The sequence below is a fragment of the Etheostoma cragini genome, chromosome 1, assembly GCF_013103735.1.
Source record: "Etheostoma cragini isolate CJK2018 chromosome 1, CSU_Ecrag_1.0, whole genome shotgun sequence".
Taxonomy (NCBI): domain Eukaryota; kingdom Metazoa; phylum Chordata; class Actinopteri; order Perciformes; family Percidae; genus Etheostoma; species Etheostoma cragini.
This window is the reverse complement of record NC_048407.1, coordinates 12010404-12029484: the sequence shown is the minus strand read 5'-3', so window position 1 is coordinate 12029484 and position 19081 is coordinate 12010404. Positions and strand designations below refer to the sequence as shown.

The 19081-nt window shown below is 40.3% G+C and overlaps 2 protein-coding genes across 5 annotated transcripts in view; one reads left to right on the top strand and one right to left on the bottom strand.

Annotated features, from left to right (window-relative positions):
• Positions 1-2600: 2600 nt before the first annotated feature.
• On the top strand, positions 2601-5219 carry dut (deoxyuridine triphosphatase). Of its 2 annotated transcripts, XM_034879939.1 has the most exons (7): positions 2601-2782; positions 3505-3661; positions 3945-4036; positions 4195-4239; positions 4340-4414; positions 4528-4598; positions 5101-5219. In XM_034879939.1, exons 1-7 carry the CDS (start codon positions 2671-2673, stop codon positions 5155-5157), a joined length of 609 nt encoding a protein of 202 aa, XP_034735830.1. In that variant the 5' UTR covers positions 2601-2670; the 3' UTR covers positions 5158-5219. The 2 variants fall into 2 exon arrangements, with proteins under 2 accessions (XP_034735830.1, XP_034735838.1); XM_034879947.1 differs by lacking the exon at positions 2601-2782 and having other exon boundaries at positions 3010-3661; positions 5101-5160.
• Positions 5220-5237: 18 nt separating this feature from the next.
• fbn1 (fibrillin 1) overlaps positions 5238-19081 on the bottom strand; it is a 59869-nt gene continuing 46025 nt past the window's right edge. For all 3 annotated transcript variants that reach the window (XM_034879895.1, XM_034879904.1, XM_034879912.1), the window contains 17 exons: positions 18589-18714; positions 16325-16477; positions 16126-16188; positions 15910-16029; positions 15658-15777; positions 15447-15569; positions 14777-14908; positions 14005-14130; positions 12868-13074; positions 11970-12095; positions 11554-11676; positions 10754-10870; positions 9404-9532; positions 9190-9309; positions 8403-8634; positions 8149-8329; positions 5238-7189 (listed from right to left, as the gene is read on the bottom strand). In XM_034879895.1, coding sequence (XP_034735786.1) covers positions 6809-7189; positions 8149-8329; positions 8403-8634; positions 9190-9309; positions 9404-9532; positions 10754-10870; positions 11554-11676; positions 11970-12095; positions 12868-13074; positions 14005-14130; positions 14777-14908; positions 15447-15569; positions 15658-15777; positions 15910-16029; positions 16126-16188; positions 16325-16477; positions 18589-18714 — 2579 coding nt within the window. In that variant the 3' untranslated portion in view covers positions 5238-6808. The remainder of the gene's footprint in view (positions 7190-8148; positions 8330-8402; positions 8635-9189; positions 9310-9403; positions 9533-10753; positions 10871-11553; positions 11677-11969; positions 12096-12867; positions 13075-14004; positions 14131-14776; positions 14909-15446; positions 15570-15657; positions 15778-15909; positions 16030-16125; positions 16189-16324; positions 16478-18588; positions 18715-19081) is intronic.

Sequence of the window (19081 nt, the reverse complement as noted above, 5' to 3'; positions counted from 1 at the left end):
TAATGGTGAGGTTACTAGGAAAACTTTTTCCTTTTCATTTTTAAAGAAATATACAAAAGAAATCGCAACTTTTTTTGCAACTTTCTCTGTCTCCCGCTACTTCGTTGCAACAAACTAAATTATTGCAACTTTTATTGCAATTTTTTACAAAAGCACCTGGAACATCCGACATTCTGGGCAGCAACAATCTCCAAAAAAGGCTGCGAAATCCTCTGAATTCACTAGTGGATACTTTTGGATCAAAAAAACCTTCCTTTCATTAATGATTAACAGCATCCATGCTTTTAAACCGTGGTAGTAATTGTTTGATTTTTTTTAAACATTCCTTAATATTGACTGAGTGTAAAACACTCTGGTATCATAACGCTGTTTAAATGTTCCACTACTGTTTAAATATGTTTAATGTTACAATCACAGCACACTTTTTGTGAAATAAATGATTGTAAAGCCAATTTGTCTGTATATTTTTTACCTATTGTCTGTTCTTCCTATTTGCATTATTGTGCATACCAAAAATAAAGGATTTATTCAATTTTGAGCATTTGGTATTCTTGTCTCAGTGATTCATTAGGTGATTAGATAAGATTGCGTCAGAAATGTTTTTTTGTTGTTGTTTTGCATTGCATGTTACTTTAGTATTTTTTAATTATGTATATTTTATTTTTATATATCTAGTTATGATGGTAGTTGTTATGTAAAACAAGTATAAAGTATATGCATTTGCAAGATTCAAGACTATGCAGAAGCACCCAATTCTACTTCAAAACACTTAAGGATTTCTTTCTGTTTTAAAGATGATAGGTCTGGGGAAATCTGGTGTGGAAAAACAGTCATTAAGACATTTTGTTGCAACAAATTTATATATATTTAATGCAAAAGGATTAGAGTTTGAGGTTGTGTCCACATCTTGAAAATCAGCAATGAATATGAATCCCAATAGTTATTCTGTATGGCAATGCAATGTATTCACAACAAGGGGGCAGAAGACTCCACATGGGCCCATATTATGCAAAAAACACTTTTGCAGGGATTTGGGGTGTTATTTTGTGTCTTTGGTGTTTTCACATGTATACAAACTTGGAAAAAATACTATCCACCTCACTATTTTGAGTGAAATACGGTTTCTGAATGTCCTTTATTCTCCGGGTGAGTTGTTCAAAATCTCCACAGCTTTCTACGTCACTAGCCGAGATGAGGGGGCTAACGCTAGCATGCTAGCCCTTTCTCAATGGCAAAACACTGCTTCAACACACACACTAGTTCACAATAATCTCCAAAAGAACTACTTACATGTCCCTGTTCTGCAGGTGTTCCACAAGTGGACCTCGCCTAGAAGAAGTCTCCCAGCTTATCCATCCTTGGAATGACCAAAGTTAGAGAAAGAGTTATCTAGCTGATGTGATCTTACCTAGCTACTGCACATGTGCGACTCCCAACAAAGATAGTATAGAAGTGAGATGTCTCACTCTGTAGCTAAAATAGAAACCTAAAGACACAGGGTGAAAACAGGATCTGCAGCAATGTGCAGTACAACAAAAAAATTGTGTTTTTTTAAAACAAAACCATGTAAACCCATTCTGGTACAACCACAAAATACAATTATGAACCTGAATATGAGTAAAATATGGGCGCTTTAAGACTTTGGGATATGACTGTATAATCTCAAGTGATAATTCATTCTAAATTAGTTTACTGCTCTATATAATGATTACATAATGAGCAAAGTAAATTGTTTTAAATGTGACTTTTGTTTTTTTTATACCGTTTTTATTAATTATGGATATTAATAACTTCAAATCTACTTTATAAGGGAATAATACAAGTATGACCTGAGCCAAAAATTAGATTGACATACACACATCCTTCACACAACCGGTGGAAGAAGTATTTAGATCCTTTACTTAAGTTAAAGTACTAATACCTCATTGTAAAAATACTCTGTTACAAGTAAAAGTCGTGCAGTGAAAATGTTAATTAAGTAAAAGTATGCCATTATAATCAGAAAAATGTACTTAGTAAAGGTAAAAGTACTCAATACAGAAAAAATCCTCACGTTTTAGAAAGTGGAAATTATCAAAACAGTTCTGTCAATCAACTAAGTGTTTATTCGTCTAAGCATTTCAGCTGGACTTGTTGGGTAGTTTAATTTATAACAAAACCTGGTATTTTACATGTTTTGTGTTTAAAAAAAGAAAAGATGTAAAGTAACGATAGTAGCCAAACTAATTACGTAAGTGAAGCACAAGTAGGCTACCTAAAATTTGTATTTAAGGAGTGCTTGAATAAATGTACTTAGTTACATTCCACTACCGTACACAACCATTTAAAAAACTACAAATTGAGTTGCAAGTTGATAGCCTATCGCAGAATAGATAAAATACATTTCTCTGATTTCTATCTATATTGGCCTACCCATAGATATAAAATGTGTTCTATATCTTCTATATCTATAGGCATAGATAGATAGATAGATAGATAGATAGATAGATAGATAGATAGATAGATAGATAATGAATATTAATATACAGTCTATGATACAGACCTGAGTCCCCTAACTCTTCACTCATCTTCAAGGAGCTACGTAACAGGGGGAGGAGGAAGAAGTGCGGTGCAATCAGCTGTAGCCATAGACAGTTAAAGAAAGGCTGTAGACGACGGTAGCAAACAAATATGAGACGGATGTTACTAACGGATTTTCAGTTAAAATGCTCTGCGATTTTTGATGCTGCTCCGTACGTCTTGGGCAGGGAATTTCATGTTCAGACGCCCACTCTTAACAAAGGCAAGCAAGACTTTAGGATGGATACCGTTTACGTCTTTTCAAGTGCTTATTGACGTTAGCTTTGCTAGCATGCCTTTCACTTTGTAGCTAAAACCATACGCTTTGGTTTTATTATGTTGTATTATCTGTGGTACTGAACGCGTAGACACCTCAAACACTACGTCTTCTTTACTCTGGTGCAACACGTAGCTAGGTAAAGTAAAGCCTTATATTCCCTAAATACGTTCTTTTCCATTTTAAAGGTTACAGCTGTTTACATAAATAACTCTCGCGATAACTTCGTTGTAATGGCGCAGTGGTGACGAAAGCTTATACAGTTAAAGAACAAACGGTTGCCATAGTTACAGAGGATACTGTACTTACTTTCTTGCCGATTTATTTACAGGTTTTCTTTCCTCAATGCATTTAATAACCGTTCTGTTGCAACTTGTATAAGCTTTTGGAGTTACTTCCATTAAGTTTAACGTTGTGTAAGTAAGTATCCTTTAGGAGTTACGTGGTTTGTGGGAGGGGCTAATTTGGCGCAACTTCCACCGCGGGAAAAAGGAATTCAAAAGAAGGACCGCCAAGAAACGAGCGCACAAGGAAGAGTTTTTAATCTTGCAGAAGTCGGTTGTAGTTCTGTCTCCTGGTCACCAAATAGTTTGTCTTTAGTCCGTGTAAATTATTTATTGCACTATCGGTTTTTAACTTTGAAACGTTTGCCAATATGCCCGCACTAGACGTCACAGATGCATCTGCAATCTCTCCATCAAAGAGAGCAAGGACAGAGACAAAGCCTGCAGAAGATAGAGCAGTCCTTAAGTTTGCAAGACTTTCTGAGCATGCCACTACACCTACCAGAGGCTCAACTAAAGCAGCGGGATATGATCTCTACAGGTTGGTAAACCTTATACATTTGAAAATAATGTCTGGGTTCATTAATAACTTGATGTAAGCCGCGAATGTAAGTTTTTAATAGTGGGACAGAAGTTGTACAGACTCTGTGTGTGTGTGTGTGTGTGTGTCTGTGTTTGTAACTGTAAATTTCACTTCAAGTCTGTGTGAACATTTGGCTTGTGCTCCTACACAGATTAAATCTATTTACTAAACGTTGTCTTGTATACAAGCGTTATGAAAGTTATATGAATATAATAAACCTTAATTCTCTGAACTTTAACAGTGCATATGATTACACCATCGGTCCCATGGATAAGGCCATTGTGAAGACAGACATCCAGATAGCAGTTCCACATGGCTGCTATGGGAGAGTGGGTGAGTGTTTTACATACTGATGCAACCCTGCAAATCCGGTTGTTACATGTTTTTCCTGTTGTGTCTATTCTACTTTCAATGTACGTGAATTCACTCAAAGATACACCAGTGGCAGAACAACATGTCTTAACTGTCTCATACCATTTTGTCTTTCTCAGCACCAAGGTCTGGGCTAGCAGCAAAACACTTTATTGATGTTGGTGGTGAGTCTTCGCTTATTCAACAGACTATCCCAGGTAAAGTTTTAACACTTGTCATGTCAAGCATTTAAATTTCTCTAATGTCTCTGTATGTTCTCCTCAGCTGGAGTTGTAGATGAAGACTATAGAGGAAATGTGGGAGTTGTGCTCTTCAACTTCAGCAAGGACACATTTGATGGTAAGTTGTGGCATCTGTAAAATGTAACCTCACCTTTTTATCAAAGGTACCAGCAATACTTCCCCGAACAGATTAAGAATGATTGTCTCATCTTCTTCCGTTCCTCTTTGCAGTCAAAAAGGGGGACAGAGTTGCTCAGCTGGTGTGTGAGAGGATCTGCTACCCAGATCTGGTGGAGCAAAAGGTAAACTGTACATAACATACCATTTCATAAATGCACTCAGTTGCCAGTTTTATTAGGTACACCTAGCTAAAACTAGCAGTTCAATACAACAGTCTCAGAAATAAATCTGAGCTTCATGAAGGTTATAATGTTGAGAGAAGTGTTTATTCAACTTAATGATCATTTGAGAATGTGGTGTGTGGTTCTGTTAAATATTCTCGTTATACTGACTGGTGTTTCTATTATTTTGCCTACCCCATTTATATCAGAGGAAAGGCTAAATAACAAACATCGCTATACAACAATGCAATTTAACACCGCAAAGTACATCTTCAAATTCATTAAGTCGAATCGACCCCTCTCTAAAACAGTAAAAACAAACACTGATTTACGCCCCATGAAGGTTATTTTGCCAACACTGTCGGATGTGTGTGGCTTTACCAGTAGTAGTAGTAGTAGGTTTTATTTAATGTGAATGTCATCAGATTATATTAAAATAAACGGCATGGCTGTGTTCTTTCAGACACTTGACGAAACGGAGCGTGGTGACGGAGGTTTTGGATCAACTGGACGCAACTGAAAACTCCAAATGTAAATGTTTTAAATATATAGATTAGTTTTAATAAAGTTATTTTTTTTGTATCTTTGGAGAGTCGTGGGTCTTTACTGAGACTGTTAGTTTTGGGTTCTGTCAGATGAACTTCTTGTCTGACCTCCTGCAAAGAAAAAAATACAAGTTCCAAATCTCCACATGGGGGCAGTGCAGGACAAGAATTGCATCTTCTATCTGCTCAACTCCATGGCCGGATCTGTTGGGGTAATGTGGGTTTGACGAGTTAAACATTCAGAGATCTTGTTGCACTTTACTTGGGTTACACACAACTGACGAAAAAGGATTGCTTACATAGGGCTAGCAGCTTTCTGTGCAACTCAGTCACAATAAGTAAATCTGGATAAAAGGGCAAAGCACAGCATTAAATACATACACCAAAAATGTGTTTTTATTGTGAATTTACAACTAAACCCTCACTGATGTGAACAGAGAACACAGACTGGTGTCAGGCGGGTCTGTGGCAACGCGGCACTGATTGTAATTGTGAGAGGAATGTGTGGCCACGAAGACCTCAGTGCATAATCATGAAGGCCCAGGTTTGGCATCATCAATATGTGTATGTGTGTGTGTGCAGGTGTGTGTATGTATACACAGTTAACAAAGGAAGTAGTTGGTCATTATAAGCACCATTACAAACCCCTTCTATCCCAGGGGCTTCCTCTAGTTTACAAATGCTTCATAGATTAAAAGTGGCATCGATTATTACAGTATAAACACAATTTACATGAAGTATAGGGGAGAGTGGACAGGCTTTGAAGTTAACTGTTACTGTTGCAAAGACATGAAATCTTCAGAATGACCAATGGGATTGTATCTTGTTAACTACTGGGTTTTGTATAGTAGTACAGTGCATTTAGAAGTCTGTGGTTGTGTTGCTAGCACCAGTAAATATGAATTATTCTAGTCGGGGAAAAATGGAAAAGTATTGTTTAAATATGCAGTAGGAGTCATTCAAGCTCAGACATGGCTACATCTCAATAGTCCATAGTGGGTTCTTTTCCTCTCATAATCTAAACATTCTCATAATCTTTTTTTCCATCTTAACTCCATTGAAATTAATATCTTGGGAAGGACAAATGTGTTTACACTATCCAGGTTTGTTCAGTTAATACCTGAGGGGAGGAAATAAATGTATTGCAGACTATTTGGACTCACCCCTTTCTTCCATCTAAGGTGAGTTCTAGAAAACTCGGCCTTTGGAACTCAGTCCTCATGCCCTTCAATATGGCACCTGATTCCACATATCATACAACATTAAACCCTACAATGAAAACCATTTACACTATGGATAGTGCTTCTCACACAGCTGAAGTTGTGTGTCAGGGCAATATGTTCTTCTCTTGACTGAATTATCTCATTCTGCCTCATTCAGCTAGTATTTTCTACATAAATGGTATCTATGATATGTAGAATCATCTTTGGCAATCAAATGACAAAGTCCCTCCCCCCACCCCCTTCTTGTCTCTTTGGTGGCGAGCCCTTCTCCCTGTTTGAGCAAGTAGAAGTTGTCCCTAACCGCTGATCCAGAGTCAGAGATGTTTGGCCTTTTTGAGAAATGTGAGCCTAACACTGGATTAGCAGCTGCCTGCAACATCTGCCCGTCTCAGTCTTGTGATGGTTAATGGAGGAGGATCTGCACCCTCATCTTCAGTACTTCTCCCAGCTGTCCTGTGAGGTAGTCTTTATCGTGTCGGTCCTCCAGCTCAGCCAGCTCCTTCTTCCTGTAGAGAGGCATACTGCTGATCTGAAGGTAGTACGCCCCTGGGGGGAGGGCCTTCTTCTTGCTCAGATGCAGGTAGCTGACGCCCTCTCTCTGGTTGATTTTAAAGTAGCCTTCTTCGTTTCCATAGTCGATGCTGTAACGCACGTGGTCACTGAGGGTGGATAAGGCCGGGGTGAACTCAAGGATGTGGTCACGGCTGCTTAAGTCGCTAATGTTCAGGTGGAGCTGCAGGGTGTCCTCAATGTCCACACTCGCCAGGCTGACCTCCTCAGTCAGCTGCAGGAAGAAACAACTGATTTTAATGGATACAGTATATGATTCTACAGTACAGTATGTTTTCTGTCATTAATCAAGAGAGGTAAAGGGACAAAGTGTAATACAATTACATTTAAACAGAGCTGTTGTCAGAATTTTAGCAATAGCGAGATCCTGTGTTCTGTCGATGCGTCCCCTCCCACCCTCAGAAAGGGTTGAGCGGAAACCAAAGACGAGGTTTCTAAAATATTTGAAATACTTAGATATTTATTATATAACTGTTGGTAAATTTTATTTCACAACCTGTACGTCATAACTCTGTTACAAGGCCTTTCCCACCGTGCCAAGAATACAGTTCTAAGTATTAGCTGAAGCCTTTACCGTTCTTCTTTTATTTAATACTCTAATTTATACATATTAAGTTGGGGTGTCACGATTTTCCATATCCATAATTTAATTATGATTTAAAAACATTTGCTTTTCAGCAGTGACGGCAATGCCACAAGAAGAGCCACTAGATGGCAGAAGGGTACTTTACAACAGTTGGAGTTTTTCAAAATTTACGAGGTGCAAATGAAAGCACCATTAGTTTACCGAGATTATATGAACGCACCATGAAGTCTACATGATTTACCTTTGTTGTTTGTTACCATAACTCACTCACGGACGCAGGAGGATTTTCCAGTTTGGTTGTTTCTCCTTCATCTTTGACTCCGAAGAGCAACTGCAGGCTACTGGTAAGCTAACATTACCCTGTGTCTTCAGCTGCATGCTACCAGCCGGTAAAATACGCAGTGTCTGTTTTTATTTTTTAATTTATTGAAATCGTGACACACCTAATTTGAGTCAGAAATAACCGGGATGAGTTTATAAAGCACCGGCCCTGTTTAATTGTTGAATGTTAAGTACCCTCAGGTGGGTAACCCTAAAGTTCCTCATTACCTCTGCGTCCTCAGTGTGTTCTCAGGCAGACAGATTACCTGCATGTCTTCCAGAGGATCCTGTGAAGAGTTGGTGCTGCGACGTTTGCGTCCCTTCTTGGGATAGCCGTTGACCTTACATTCATAGCAGGCCTCAGGAGACAGAGAGTTATCATCCACCTCACCTCCCTGTTCAACACTGGAGCCGCCACTAGTAAAGCCCAAACCTGTGACACAGTGCCTGAAACGAGGACAAAGCCATCAGTCAACTAGAAACGTCTACAGACAGTTTTCACGGTCGTTCACTGACGTACCCTTGTCCGGCACGGAAGTATCCAGGCGGACATCCACAGAGGTAGCCCCCGTCTGTGTTTGAGCAGCCGAACTTGCAGGGGTTCTGGCTGGTGGAGCACTCATTGACGTCTGAGCAGCCTCCGTCCGTCTGCTCGTAGTTAAAGCCGGTGGGGCAGAGGCAGCGGAAGCTCCCCAGGGTGTTGTGGCATGACGCTCCCCCGCAGATCTGGCTGTTCATACACTCGTTCTCATCTGGGTCACAGGAAGTTGACAGGAAGTAAACAAACAAGGCCATTCCAGTTGAAGGACACAAACAATACTGGGAAATTCTGCCATGAATGTCAATATGTCAATAATAGAGATTCAACTAAAAATAGAGGTGTAACTAACAAATGTGCTTTATTTTGGGGTATACACCAAGACACATACACACTGTGCCACATAATTACTTTTTCTATGCCTATTATCAAATTATATTTCAAATGAATTTATGCACAACCACCACTTGATGTTTTGCGCCACCTTCCTTTTATTATTTGTTTTTTGTCCCAGCCTATGACCTTATCACAGTAAGGAAAGGGGTTGAACTTCCAGAGGAAAGGAAAAACAATTTTGACATATTTATATTTTAAGAGTGGCAGGAAAGAGTTGAAGGATGGATAACTTGTTTTAAAAAGGCTCAGGGCCGGGCTCCAGTCCAGAACATCAAGGCTGCACGGTACATACTTTGGCAACCAAGTCATCAGGATGCCCCAAAAGGAAAGAATTTTTATATTTGCTAATAAAAAGAACAGCGGTATTACTCACCCACACACTGGTTCCACTGGTAGTGCTGTAGGTAGCCTTGTGGACAGCTGCACCTGTATCCACCCACCAGGTTCTGACAGCCATGCTGACACCTGTGGTTACCATCGCACTCATCCAAATCTGTCACAGACAAACATACAACAAAACTACAGTAAGAGCCAAGTTTCTTTAATGAATCAGCTGACACTGAGGTTGGTATCAATTGTTGTCAGACCTTCACAGGCTTGTCCGTTGGGATCTAATGAGAATCCCCGCTGGCAGTCGCAATTGAAGCTCCCTGGAGTGTTCTGACAGGCACCATTGGAGCCGCACAGATTGGGGTCTGTAGCACATTCATTGTTGTCTGCACAGAGAAGAGGGAAGGTTCAGGGAAACACGATATAAAGGCCGATTGTAACCCTGATTTGAATGTGCAGAGTCGTTTAAAAATGCATGGAGGGTTGAAATGGGTTCCAAACAATAGGGCAGGTCCACCATGGAATGTTGATTTGTAAAATGAAATAATCTACACTCAATGTCCAGTTACTAGCTTTTCCAGGACAAAAAGGTAGTAAATGAGCCTTGAGTTAATATATTTGATCAAACATCAAAAACGTGTTTGGCTGCTGTGATTGCGAATCTGAGCCCAAACAGCTAGTTATCAACTAAGATCAAAGCAGAGAAGGCTGTAATCTTGAAATGTGATCCTGGGTCTTTTTAGTCTTCTCATGTGTTCCGAGCTTTAGATCATTGTTTGCCGAACAGTCAACATGTGGGACAAGTGCTCAAAAGCATATGAACCATTGTTAGTGAGTGTGACTGACAAACAGATACCTTAAAACCTTATTATAATGGATAAGGAATTTAAAATACATACTTCTCAACAGCCACAGATTGAAGCAACAGATGTATTTGAAGGAATGAGAAAGTCTTAGATAAAGTATTTCTAACATGTCTGAAAAGGTATTTTGATCATCAACAACGTGTCTGTCCAATGAGCACCTGTCCTAAAGGAGTTTGGGTTCTGCGGTGTCCTACACGTTAGTACAACAGAAGTAGTTACTGTGGTTTGATTTGAAAATGTTTTATGTCACACCCATGTTTCTCCAACCTTTGGAAATTAATAGCATGTCCACACTTCCTGTGTGTCATTTGCCTGGGGTAATTCCTATAGTCAAAGCTGAGGGATCCCTGTCCTTCATTTAATGGGAGGTCATGGGATCGGCTTTATGGTCTGGAAAAAAAACTTGTGGTAGTCATGGCAATCCACTGCAAGGTTCCACAACAAAGCAGTGTTAAGCTGCCATGACTCCATACCAGTCCAGCCTAATAAGATCAGTGTGATACCAGCCGGAGTCCATTCATTTGTCTGTTAGGGTTAGACAAGAAGCTGGTTCAGGACTCCTTTTTTCAGCTGGTCTGAAAAACTTGAAGAAATTACAATGTGAAAGGACAGACTGTGTGTGCATTTGGCAAGACATGGGTGTGGAGGCTGAATAAGTTGAAATGTTGTGAGACAATGCTTTTGTGATTACACATATATATATATACACAGTATATCTGAATTTTGCATGTGTTTATTTACCAATGCAGGCAGTATGATGCTGGGTGAAGCCAGGAGGACATTTGCAGGTGAACCCACCGATGGTGTTTACACATAAGAACTGACAGTTATGCTGTTTGGTCGAACACTCATCCAAATCTGAAAAAGAGGAGAAGTTGTACAACATAAAACCACTTGTATACCTTACAGAAAAGTGGCTGTTTGGTAGTTTATGTGATGCATTTAAGATACGGTGGTTGGAACTGTGGCAGATCACTGCGTGTACTACTGTATACGCACTGCTCTTTTTCTGTGAGTCAAATTCCAGTCCATCTACAGTCACTGACCTACGAATGAACTGTAAATGAACCAGACACCGGAAACATGAAGGGGGACTGTAGAGGGGGAAACTAAAGCTATTGTAAATAAAGATGAAAGAGGACCTGAAAAAAATTAAACACCATGAGCACACTTGTATAGACTCACAAACAAGCATGATAAACAGAGACACTGGCAGATGCACTGTGTCACAGGCTCTTGACGTAGGATTCACGTTCATGGGTGCACTTGGACACACAGGTCGCACCCGGCCCACTCAGCACTACCTACAGTGGCTCTAACCTGGAAAGTTAGTCAAGCAAGAACTCCAACTTTATTGTCTCAAATGGGAAATTTGTATCGCAGGCAAGTACCTGTAGCGAGTTGCTACAAGAGCAGTGCCCTCTTTCTAAAAACATGCCACTGAACACTACTCATCTGATTATTTAGAGGTAATGTTTTGCATTGTGTGTGTGTGTGTGTGTGTGTGTGTGTGTGTGTGTCTGTGTGTGTGTCTGTGTCACCTCTGCAGCTCTTTCCATCTTCCTGTAGGATGTATCCGCGGGGGCAGGAACAGAGGTAGCCTCCCTCTGTGTTCTTACAGATGAAGTTACAAGGCTTTGGTGCCTGTATGCACTCATCCACATCTAGAGGGAGAAGGTGGTGGTGAGACAGTGATAGAGAGAGCGAGAAAGAGAGAGGGAGAGGGAGAGTGAGAGAAAGAGAGAGAGAGAGAGAGAGTTTGATCCTGTAGCCAGAAATTCCATAAGGGGAGATGATGAGACAGACAGACTCAGGCTGCATTTTTCAGAAGAGTGTGTGGGCAGTCCACCCACGTAGTTTTGGCTCTTTAGAGGACAGCAGGAATGAGACCGGGAGGTAGGCAAGGTAAGAGAAGAGTCCATAAAGTGTAAGTGCTGGGTGTGAAATCAAGCCTTACCCACACAGAGTGTGCTGCTGATGTCAGTAGTGTAGCCCGGTAAGCAGGTGCAGCTATAGGAGCCCAAGGTGTTGAGACACTGACCATTCTTGCACAAGTTGCCCATCACACGGCACTCATCAATATCTGGACAGGAACAAGAAAAGTAAGCTCCAGATCAACTTACTACATTACTTGTCAATTTCACCGATTCCTTTTAAAGAATAACTTTTGTCAAGAACTGAATTTTAATAGTGAATACCCAACCTATTCTAAATATCATTCCATGCATTTAGTAATGCCTCAGTCTTATTTCAAGCATAAAAGTAATGTCTTTTTTCTGGAAAAATTAAAAAATTATGTTAAGGTGCCTTATAACGGTAATAAGAGTTGTGAGCAGAGTTTTGAAAATACTGCCTGTTGAGACAGATTGGCCTCATCAGGGGTATTTTATGCAAAAACGGGACATGTTATGATGGTTTGCTTGTTGTCTTCAAGGTTTCATCTGCTGCTATAGCTATAGCTGCAGTAGTAAATGCTATGCTTTTGAGTGGGGCAAGTTTTAACTCTTGGATGCTGCAGCCTCCGTGAAAACCAAGATACGTTTTTGAAGAGGAACACAACTGTCTACTGCAAGTTACTGAAATTAACAGAAACCATTGGTTGCCTGATAGGTTGGATGCAATCTGTCTGACAACTAAACATGTAAAGTACTTTTGGCTCGTGGTTTTGGGCTAAATCATGCAAAACTACCAGTATGGTAATTTTAACAGTTTTAGTATGCCATTGTTTAGGATGCTCATGTTAGCTCTACAGATAAAAAACTTTTGAAAACTAAATTGTCACCGAATGATCCATACTGATTAACTGTAGAAAATGTGCAGTTGACTGTTAATTGATTTTTAGCAGTGAGATCTACCTCTGCCATCTGTGGTGAACCCTGGTCCCAGGGGACACATCTTCTTGTACTGAGTGGTCCCGGGCAGGGGGCAGAGCTCACAGTTGGTGCCCCAGCCTCTGCCTCCATCACAGCAACACTCTGACTTGGTCACCAAGTTCCTGTTACTAGAAGTCATCTGACACAGGGTGGTCAGAACTTCAGTGAAACAGAAGCCTTCACGGTTATCTGGAGGGCGAGAGAGACAGGCAAAAGAACATGAGAGCGAGACAAACAAAGACGTGGGCCTGAAAGCAGACAAAACCACCCATACAGGACTTGGCCTTAGAGAACCAGACGCAAATAGATAACCCACACTGTTCTTAACGACTGTCTGTAAGGAGTAAGATAGCCGTAGAACCACAGAGTGAACTAAATCTCTGTGGTGGTTTTCTCACCGAGTTCAGCACATCACATCAATCCAGAAGTGTATATTTAGATTAGGGAGGAAGGCTTTGAAAGGATTTCCTCTCCCCTATCTTGACAGTAACAGGCACATGGTTTTTAACAATGTAGTATCATGGAACGGTTAAAATCCCCTTTTTTTAAATCTAATTAGACAATATTTAACATAAAACATCTCTATCCAAATATAAAGGGCACACAATCTGTAATTTTCTCATCTTCCTGAAAGAAAATATTTGACTATGTTAAACTCTAAACTAATAATATTGTTGAAAGTTTTCCAACTTAGAAGTATATCTTTTTTATGTTTGTCAAACCCATGTTAACGAGGTTAAAACGTGTTAAATTAATTTAATAATTTCTGTTTACTAAAGATTATTCACATTCATGTTTTAAATCTTTGGACTCCCGGACTTACCATCCCAGTGTTATATCCCATAGATAATATTGGAAATACAGAAACAAGATGGGACTAAATAAAAGTGTTTTCTTTTGTGCTTAAGTTTATGGCCTCATTTCCTACGAGCTGAATTCATACAAAAACTGAACAAGTTCTGAACAAACGGCGGATAGCCAAATTAAAGAGGCTGTGTGGACACATAATAAACTAAACTGTAATAAGCGTCAGAGTACAACACGTTAAGTAAGTTAGAGGACAGTGAAAAAAAACATACAGTAAAAGCAACATCTGTAAATTGATAATAACATACGTACCAATACATTCAGTCTGCGTTGGGTTAGCAATGAATCCTTGGTCACATCTGCAGCGATAACTTCCAACTGTGTTCTCACAGCGGCCATTTTTACAGGTACCTGGTTTGGCTGTGCACTCGTTCAGATCTAACACAGATATGCACACGGACAACGTAAAGATAAAGTGGAAATATATCTTACACATGATTTTTTGTTAAATGTCTGACCAGATAATGAAGCAGAGAAGTGGAAGTTAATTGTAAAATCGTTTGTTCCAAATTGGTGTGTTTGAATACTTACATATAAAAAGTAAAAACTATTTTAATCCTGTTGGTATCTTAACTTAACAAAAAACTTTTTATTTACATTGGCAGGATTTTTTAAACACTTTTTTAATATTCACCAACATGGGTTTTTAAGAGTGAACCCTGATATTTTTGACTAAAGCTGCTGACTGCTAGTATTTTGAACAATATTCAGAGCTTAACATTTGTTTTTATAGCAAAAATGGGAAGAATTAAGTTTGCCTTGTCGGTTTGCAAAGTCTCTGATGGCTCTAGCCCATTGTAAGACAGTAACAAGTCCACTAATTACCAGGAAAGGATATGTGGGGGTTGACAACCCCTAAGATAAAATTCAATCCAGAATAAACAACTAGCTTTCAACATTGTTACACACAAGTGGATGAGTAACAACATATTTTTATTTCCTGCAAAGTAAAGCCAAGATTTGAGGCCATAAACAAGAATGATGGTTCATTATTTTCTGCAGTAGGACACTAAGACAATCTTACCCATGCAACCGTCTCCTCCGGGCTGCCGTGTGTATCCAGGCGAACAGATGCACATATATGTACCTATCAGGTTCTTGCAGGTCATGCCTCTGCTAGCACAGTCATCTATACCATCCTCACACTCATTCTGGTCTGGAAAACACACAGTATACCAAGAGTAAGAGGATAAAAAAATATGAAGACACACAGTCTATATGTTCATGCATGTGCAGCAATCACACCAGTGATGTAACACAGACACTCATAAACACTGCAGCACTCAAAAGTTTTACGTAAAACCACCCAATCCAACACTGAGCTCCGTAGTGCCAACAGGCGTGTAGTGGGAGGGTTGCTGGTCTGTTTGGAGCTCTAATGTAAACAGTGACGCTATAGAAACTGACAAGTTCCTCCTGTCTCAGCGTTTCCCTCTAAATACAACCGTTGCTATGGTGCCCGAGCTATCTGAGAGAGCGAAGGTGTAAACAGTGTCTGGGCCGGCTACAGTGTCTAGAGTGTTTTAAGTTTGGCCGAGACAGAGAACTCTTAAGAATCTCACAGAGATAGCGTGTTATGTAACTTTATGGACAGGGCCAGCACGTCTATGAGGCACTTAGTTTATTTTCTACCGTGACTTTCCAGTAAATGGTCCATGACTGAGAAAGCAGAATGAGTCATATAGCTGTATTACCTTTACACATCCTCCTGTCCTCGCGAAGCACGTAGCCTGTGGGACATTTACACTCATACGAGCCCACCACGTTAACACAGCGGAAGGCACACAGTAGAGGATTCTGGGAACACTCATTGATGTCTGGACAAGGAAGCAAAAGCAACAAGTTACAGTAGCAGAACAGTACTACAAAGACTGCATTGTTGAGCGCAAACATAATTTCACATACCCTCACAGGTCATCATTGGCCCAGGCTCAAAGCCATCATCACAGGCACATTCAAAGCCACCAATGACATTGGTGCATGTGCCGTTGCCGCAGGGATTGCCATTGGTGCACTCATTAGTGTCTGTTTTCAAGAAGGTTACAAAAACTCCATTAAGCATGTCAGCGTTAGATTATTCAGAAGAATAAATCAGGAGAGAAAGATGAGGAGAAGGAGACATTGAGAGAAAGATAGCAAAACAGTGAGTAAACTGGCCTTCACACTTGACTCCACTGATGTCCAGACTGTATCCTATGGGACATTCACAGCGGAAAGAGCCATCAATGTTGATGCACTGGCCATTGATGCAAGGGTCATTGAGGCATTCGTCAATATCTACAATGGAAGAAAAATAAACATCAAAGTAATTACATGTCACAACTATAAAAGATATGTAAGACAGTGAAGATAGAGTGCTGATGACACACATACCTTTTGGGTGGTCGTCTGGCCCCTGCTGATAACCCTCATTGGGACAGAGAAGAAGATAACCATCTGGAACCATGAGATGTGAAAAGTCATGAATACCATTAAATGATACATAACTTTGTGAAAGAGTTTGTGCTTCCATATTGCATATAAGTGTGTGCTGGGTGTGTTTTGTTTCAAATGTGATAAGAAGTGTACACACCTTCTCCCTTGGTGGGACAGATTTCACAGGGATTGCCCCAGCCTTGACCCGGCATCCCAGTGCAGCAGCATGCTGCCTTGGAAGTGTTCTGAGGCTTTGGCTTCAGGCAGCGACCATTTTCAAACGTAGTATAGCAGTAGTTCACACGGATATCTAAGGGTGTTACGCACACACACACACACACACACACACACACACACACACACACACGTACACAAAACAGTGACAAATTAGAGACTGAAGGAGTATTGAGCCTGTAGGTACTGTAAATTGAGCAACACTACAAATTATAGTTTTCCCTTCAAACTAGATTTTTTGGTGAAGTAGTTGTAGTGAGGACAGAGTTTGGCTAATTATCCTGAATGATCTGTGTTTGCCAGTCTTTCTCCGTGTTTCTGAGGGCTCTTGTTGCTCCTGGACTAGGTAGGCACTTACTTGTAACAAGAAGCATATGGTCGCACTCTCCTGCTAGCACTGGCCGTCACTGAACTCAACACAAATAAGCTTTCTGACCACCGTGGATCACACACACACACACACACAGACACACACACACACACACACCCACACCTGGCTCAGAGGCAAAGATCACATGCATGAACACCTGGTGCTGTTAGGAGAATGTCAAAGAGTGTCATTTTACTTTCCTCCATGAAACGGATTTGTCAGCCTTTCCGCAAAAGAGATTTATGGGGCTCTGTGCACAGCTGTTGTGCAAGTGTGTTCGAGAGCAGCACATGTGCATCTGCACATGGACATGTCATTCTTATTTTGTAGTTACTGAAATATGATACAAATGTTTAAAAATGTTGCTTCCTTGGTATGGTCACCTAACATGTCAGTGTTAAGTAGTTTTTTTAAAAGTCAGAATACTGAAAGAATAATACAAAATAAAAAACTAAATTAATTGGAAAATTTAGCTTAGAAACAATAAATCAAACTTGTCCAACAAATGGTCTGACATTGGTGACACAAATCTGATGGTGGTGACAGATTTTTAATTGTCATGATTGTGGAGATTTGGAACACCACTACAACATTATAATTTATAACATATAATTAATTGGAAACTGATGGCCTAGTGGTTAGGACACATACCAGATACTGTAATCACAATAATCCAAGTATGATTCTAGCTAGGGACCAACGTTACATGTCACCCCTCTCTGTCTCTCCCAATGTTTCTCTACAATCTGTCTTCTATTAATAAAAGGTTAATCAAATCATTATTTGGATTGGCTGTTGCTGTTGCTCTATCACTTAGCATCTGACCACTTAGCTTTGGTTTAGTGGCTTAAAATGCAGCCGGCTGCTAAATTGGACCTGAAAGTTTAGGGTTTCAATCAGTCGTTGGCAATGAAATTCTCGTTCTCAGGCTCTCTCCAACGGTACAATTACAAATTGTATAACAAAAAAGAAAAGCACACGAGTAAAAATCAGAATCCAAGACAAAAATGAGCACAGGTTCAGCTGAACAGCACCTAAGCACAGCGAGTGGTGTTGTGTTGATGATTATTGAGATTTTCACCCTTCATTTATTGCCTCATAATTCAATGCAATAATTGGCCATTCATTTCGTGTCGCCAATGAATCACAAGTGTGTAACTGTCTTCCCATCATGTTTTAATATTAAAATATTAATGAGTGCACACAAAGACCCGCACATTATTTAAATAACTGTTGTAACCATGATATCATTGTTTTTTCAATAAAAACAAGGGTTTTCTCAGTGGGACAGGATTGGTCCTTATAATGAAACCTTGATCTTTTTTACAGCCCATGTTATACACTCTCCACCCAGCGTATCCACTAACCCTCAGTCGAGAATTTCTGACACTGGAGAGAAAAGCGAAATACAAACTGTAAACTGCCTCACTGAACTGATGATGTCATCACTTCAGTGTTTGGAGGGGGAACTCCCTGACAGAGGACTCAGCTTTTCCCCACCCAACTTAAAAACACACATGTACATAAACACACACACACGGGGAAATGGAAAAGTGATCTGTTCAGAGCCACCCTTGGCCTTGTTGCGGCAGCAGCAGCTGAACCAGCTGGAACCCAGTGTGCTATCATGAACAAGCAGGAAAAGTCTAACACCCCTTACTGCTGCGTTGTCTCCACTAGCACTCAGAAACAGACTATACAGATACACTAGTATTTACACTTTGCTACACATTAAAGTTGATGCATAAGATAGTTTCATAGCCTCTTTTTCCCCCTCTCTCTCTCTCTCTCACACACACACACACACTCACAATTACCTAAACATCTGCGTCCAGAGGCAGAAACCTGGAAGCCTTCGGGACACAAGCAGGTGAAGCTTCCTTCAGTGTTGGAGCAGGTTCCAAATGAACAGATCTCGGGTGACTGGGAGCACTCATCAATATCTGACACACAAAGAGGAACAGCATCAACCACCTCATCATATTTACAAATCAATTCCATCAAAATCCATTCCTCCCCCTGCTGTGCTTCATTGACATCTACTTTTCCCTTGAACTACTGTCAAAGCTGCAAGGATGTAGTCATACAAGTACGTCATGGTCTATCCAAATGTGATAAAACAGAACGTAATCACACTAATGGATAGTTGGATAAAGGCGTATTATAGCCTTCATGTCACATGTTCGCTCATCTTAATGACCAGCTGCTGCCGTTACTGATGCTGAGAATTCAGTACTGTTCCTCCCTTCTTCCAGGAACACAGCACAAAGCAGGAATGTGTTGAAGTCTGCCGAATATCTCTTCATCAGC

Excerpts from the sequence above, each read along its gene's own strand:
- dut (XM_034879939.1), top strand. The coding sequence starts at position 2,671 with ATGAGACGGATGTTACTAACGGATTTTCAGTTAAAATGCTCTGCGATT. Across the intron at positions 3,662-3,944 it reads GCGGGATATGATCTCTACAG|TGCATATGATTACACCATCG; the intron begins GTTGGTAAACCT and ends GAACTTTAACAG. Across the intron at positions 4,415-4,527 it reads CAGCAAGGACACATTTGATG|TCAAAAAGGGGGACAGAGTT; the intron begins GTAAGTTGTGGC and ends TCCTCTTTGCAG.